The sequence below is a fragment of the Neltuma alba genome, unplaced genomic scaffold (genome assembly GCF_004799145.2).
Source record: "Neltuma alba isolate B1F8T4 unplaced genomic scaffold, ASM479914v2 tig00008338_pilon, whole genome shotgun sequence".
Classification (NCBI taxonomy): Eukaryota; Viridiplantae; Streptophyta; class Magnoliopsida; order Fabales; family Fabaceae; genus Neltuma; species Neltuma alba.
Window position 1 is genome coordinate 40,090 of NW_021634994.1, and position 5,382 is coordinate 45,471.

The 5,382-nt window shown below is 31.9% G+C and overlaps 1 protein-coding gene across 1 annotated transcript; it reads left to right on the forward strand.

Moving 5' to 3' along the window:
• Positions 1-2,346: 2,346 nt before the first annotated feature.
• Positions 2,347-5,054, forward strand: LOC114753966 (uncharacterized). The gene is made up of 5 exons (XM_028942678.1): positions 2,347-2,427; positions 2,543-2,735; positions 2,879-2,998; positions 3,197-3,422; positions 4,230-5,054. Exons 2-5 carry the CDS (start codon positions 2,572-2,574, stop codon positions 5,052-5,054), a joined length of 1,335 nt encoding a protein of 444 aa, XP_028798511.1. The 5' UTR covers positions 2,347-2,427; positions 2,543-2,571.
• The last annotated feature ends 328 nt before the right edge of the window (positions 5,055-5,382 follow it).

Sequence of the window (5,382 nt, forward strand, 5' to 3'; positions counted from 1 at the left end):
AATAGTAGTAGGAATCCATATATTTTTATGTAATATAAAATTTATTTTTAAAACTTTATGCCATATATGAAGCTCGCGCTAGTTATATAACTAACAATGATCGTCAATAATGCAAGAACAAGAAATTACGTGTTAGTTTTTTCCTCTTGTCATGTGTACAGGCATGCTAGTTATTCATGCAATTTTTTTTCCAGAAAATAAATATGACAAAAGTATTTTTTTTTTGATATAACAACTAATTATTTTTTAAAAAGATATTCATATATCAAGTTTTCATATACTTCATTCCATTACTAACCGACAATCCTTGGCGTAATGCATGCCCTTTTTTAAACTCAATTAGGAAATTAGGAATAATATCCATGACATATGGAACTAGCCATTGATAATTTGGATTTAAATTAGGTTAAGTCTCAATTGGGTCCTAAATAAAGTTCCATTTGGGGGAAAAAGCTCCAAGGAGATTTGCTTTTCTTAATGCAGAAGACTTCAACTTTCGAGTGGAAACTTTTATATAAAAGGTATCATCAATTAATATAATCATCACTGGTCATGCATAGACATTTTAACATAGACTAAGTAATCTTTTTGGCCAAAAAGAATGATTGCCCATCCAGTATTAAGAGTTATTTATCTAATTTGATTAAATTACTGATAAAAAAATTAAAAAAAAATAAATTATTTAATTATAATATGTGTGATCTAATCTTTCTAAACTAATTCTGTATAATATTATTAAATAATATATTATTTTATGAATAATAAAATAAATTAAAATATTTTATTTTGGACAAAAAATAACTACTTTCCCACTTCATGTATGCCTCGGCTTGCAAAATGGCCCTTCGGTACTCAACCAATTAATGGCATCATCAATGTCGTAACAATATCCTCTTGCCAATTGGGGTTTGGAGGGCTTTCTTCTTTATTATATTAAGATTTGGTTTTAATTGGTAAGGGGAAAAAACATTTGGTTCCAATATTGTCTACTTTCACATATATAAAAAATGAAACTATATTTACTTAAAAAAATGAGTAATTTAACCGATGATCGTTATAATGGATGCATGTGGAAATTTCTATTCCTTGCTTGCAAAAAAATTACTATCTCTCAATTAAATATAGAAGCTGGATAATTAACTTATAAATCTTAAAGAAATTATTTATTTATAATAAATACATGTTAATTTTTCTAATTAGAGTACTCTTTTTAATAATTTGTATTTGATACTACTTTTCTTTAACATATGTAATTAATAAGGAGAGTTCAATAAAAAGTTATAAATTTAAGAGATAAAACAAATTAAAATCTTATATTTAAAATCAAAACAAATCCTTTCACTAATTTTTGTATTTGGGACAGGAGGTAGCATTATCTAATTTACAAGGATATGCATGTTATCACATCTTCCTTTTGCACCTTTATTTATAAAATAAAATAAGAAGCTGGACATGTATTTTTGTTTCTTTAATTTATATCAAATTTTACTTTGACTTCTTAATTTTTATAAATTATATTTTTTAATGAAAATAAACTACCTTTTTTAGTCTTCTAATTTTAACGTAAATATTTTTATTAACAAAAAATATTTTTATTAAAAATATGTTTTATAAAATTAGTATGCGAAACTAAAATATCATATAAGTCAAAATAGTGGATGTACTCTTTTACCTGGAAAAAAAAAACAAATTCCATGTGGCATAAAGTATCCTCCATCATTATTATATAGACTGTTTTCTTTGAAGTATTGATGATAAAAAAAATAAACTTTCTAAATTAAGTTTAGTCTAAACCTAAATTCTAAACATCGAATCAATTAACATATTGTTTAAGGAACTAGAATCTATAGTTATACTATTGATTACTAGATTCTAGCCCTTGAACAAGGAGTACGCTATTGTTTCATCTAACGACACGGTGCTTGCATATAATATAGAACATTCCCATTTTCACAATTTAAATTGCTCCCATTTTCCTTGAATTACATTTAAATAATTATAATAAAATATAATAAAAATTAAATAATTTAAATTAAATTCAAACAATCCAAAAGAAATAAACATCTTGAGAATCTGCATGTGAATGGCTTAGTTTCTGATACAAATCTCAGTAATTTTAATAGGGAGCGAATTGGACTGTCATTTTCCTTGACACCTCCAATGGGCTGGGCCAAGGCCCATATGTAGTGGATCTCGATAAATTCTCAGCTTCTGGTTAACAAGAGGCCTAAAAATCATCACCCTCGAGGAGGGTGCCCACCCGGCAACGGTCATATGCCCTGAAAGGTAAACGACGGCGTTGTTGTCTCTACCGGAAATATATGAACACTTGGATCATTGATTATTTTCCCTCCCATTCCGCTTCTCCATCAACTCCAAAACCTAGCTAGTCGAGCTTTGTGTCCAGTTCTGCAAGTGCAAATTCAGGTAATGCTTCTCCTTTTCCTTCTAGCGAAGGGTTATAGAACTGCAGTGTTTTCGTAAACGATGTGGAATTTTCGCAATGCATGATGATATTCTTCAATTCTTTCATGTCCTCCAGTTCTTCCTGTACTGTGTTGCTGTTGGAGGATGGATCAGAAAACACTGGCTGAAGGGGAACAAAACGTTTTGAATTTTAAGTGTGCGAAGATCCTTCATGGAGCTGATAAATCTATCGCTTGTCAGACTCCAGAGAAGACTAGTGAGCCCTTACCCGCCAAACTCAAGGAAGGATCCACACAGCTTCCAGAAACGTGAGTGCCTAATTGCTTGTGAATTGCGTCCCTTGAAAAATTTTCCTGTAGGAAGTAATTATTTGTTTGCTCTTTTTTTCCTCATCTGTGATTGAACTGTATTTTGAGATTTTCTTTTGTTTTTTAAATTTCTGAGATTTCAGATACAAGGCTTTAGAAGATTTGTTTGACTCTATGAGTTGTTCACTGAGGTTGCTTCGTCTGTGCAAAAAATCTACCACGTTTCAAAACATCTGTTCCCAGGTTGAAGTTCTTGCTAAAAGGTAATTGAAACTTTTGCTGCTGTTTTAGTTATATTTATCTTCTGCATTGTTTTATTTTCCGATGTCCCTGAGATAACTAATGGATCCCATTGAAGGGCTTGGGTTTTTATCCTTTCCTGAATTTCTCTTTCAAATTCAGTTCTCATTTCTCACTATTCTTGGTTGGCATGTTGTGCTGCTGCTATTTTCTCTTCGCAGAAAATTCTTGTACAGGGATCTTGGGCAGATAAAGTATATACTTCCTGAAGCCATATGCATAGAGAAGGTATTAGTACATGATAATAGAAACTTGTGTATGAAGCCTGATTTGAAGATCACCTTGGTACATGAGGTTGTGCTAGGACAATCTAAAGAAACTACTTATGTGGCTCTCCGGCAACTTTTTGGTTTTAGGCTGCTTGAGTTCTTCAATACGCATCCAGAGGTATCATTCCAATATTGTGTTGTTATGGCTTATTGTATTTGTTCTGTCTAAAGCTGTTATGACAACCATAGCAATATTTTGGGATCGTCCTATAGGTCAAACTTATCTGATTTGCTTTTATGTAAATATCAATTTAAATTCTCGTGGTCATGTGGCTGGATTGGTAAACAAAATAGCATGGAATGAGAAGTGTCCCTTATGTCCTTAGATCAAAAAGGTAATAAAAATAAATAATTACTGTGGAGTGACGATAATAGGAGCGTAATAGATATTATGTACTTCTCTGATCCACAATATAATTCCTTTTTCCTTAGTTTGGCTTGGTCCAAAATATAAATCCAGTTTGATAATATTTAGAGCATTTAATATTTGTCTCCCTATTTTCCCCTTCTATACAATTAAACTTTATAAGTAATTAGTCATAATAATTAATCTAGCATTGACTTTTGTCAATGGCATATTTGGATATCTATTCTTTACATATTTAATATTATAACTGCCATTTAACTAATATTTTTTGGTCCATGTGAGGTGGTTAAACCAGTTATATTGTGGCCCAGAGGAGTATCTTGACTTTTTTGTGAAAGGAAAAGAGAATTTCTTTCCTACAATTACCAAGTCGGGGTGTAACTTTTAAATGTAAACCTAGAGAGTTCTGATCCTTTTGTAATAACTCTGTTTGTATGTAGATTACCTTTCTCTATACTGTGAGTTTTGAGTGTGGTTTCGATCTGGTAATTTTTTTTTTTTAATTCAAAACAAGTTAATAAATCTTTTTCAGAAGTTTTCTTTACTTTTGTGGTCCAGAATACTGATATCCCAGAAGCTACTCTACCAGAACCTTTTCAACAAAGAAATAGCTTGATTTGTGAGGACTTGCCTGTAGATCCTTCTATACTCTCATCATCAACTTCGGATCAAAATCAACATCTATTACAGGAATGTCAGCCATATCCTTTAAAAAGGCATTTCTCAAAGAATAATGCTGTGTCAGAGACAGAAAATAACGTTGTAACAAGTCCAATTGGTCAGTCACATCATTCATCTGATTGCTTGGAAAATGAAGGAGGTGAAGGTGGCAGTGAATGGCAGAAAAAATGTACTACTTCATATTTGAAATCTGATAGCACAAATGATCAGGACATGGAAAAAGGACAGCAGAATGAATCATGTTCTATGGGATTCCAATGTAGTGTTGTTAATACACCAGCACGTCTGATTTGCTCTCCACAGTCTGTTAGTTGTGGTAGTTATGAAAGCTCTCATCTCAAGATTGCCTCATCCACAGATATGTTAACGACAGAGACACCTGCTCAGTCAACACCTAGAAGATTGGCACCCAGTTCTGATGTTAAACTTGAGATTATGACCACCCAGAATTCAATCTCATGCAATAAGCATGTAAAAAGAGTTCTTTTTTCACATGAAGGTGATTATGATGGTGACAAGTTAGAATCAAGTAGAGATGCTTGTGATAACATCCCTGAAGATGGACGAGCATGCACTGAGGATTTTAGTGTTTCTAATTTTGTTGTTCTATCTCAGAAGGTATGCCTTCTGACCCTACTCCTATTTTTTAATTCTTCAAGGCATGGTATACTTCCGGAAATCATTCATAATTCCATGCAATGATTGCTTTTTTTATATACAACAGAAAAGTTGCAAATAAAACTTTTCTATTTAAAATTTTGTAGACTTTACTTTTTAGGTATTATTGAGTGAGCATGTACTCCTTTTCCGTGTTGTTCATAGATGCTGGTATTTTGTTCATTTTGTATCTTGATCTTGGTTCATCTCAAACCTAGTGTACCTTGGTGGGATTAAAAGAATAAATAAAGTTCAGTGTTGGTTGAGTTGATCATCTTCGTGTTATAAGAAGAGTGAGGGACATACTAAACAATGTTAGCCCATATTCTATTTTTCTCTGCTTAAAAAAAAGATAGAGAATGGGGCAGTTGTA

Coding starts and splice junctions, on each gene's coding strand:
- LOC114753966 (XM_028942678.1), top strand. CDS start 2,572: ATGGATCAGAAAACACTGGCTGAAGGGGAACAAAACGTTTTGAATTTT. Junction 2,999..3,196: donor GTTGAAGTTCTTGCTAAAAG/GTAATTGAAACT, acceptor TTCTCTTCGCAG/AAAATTCTTGTACAGGGATC. Junction 3,423..4,229: donor TCTTCAATACGCATCCAGAG/GTATCATTCCAA, acceptor TTTGTGGTCCAG/AATACTGATATCCCAGAAGC.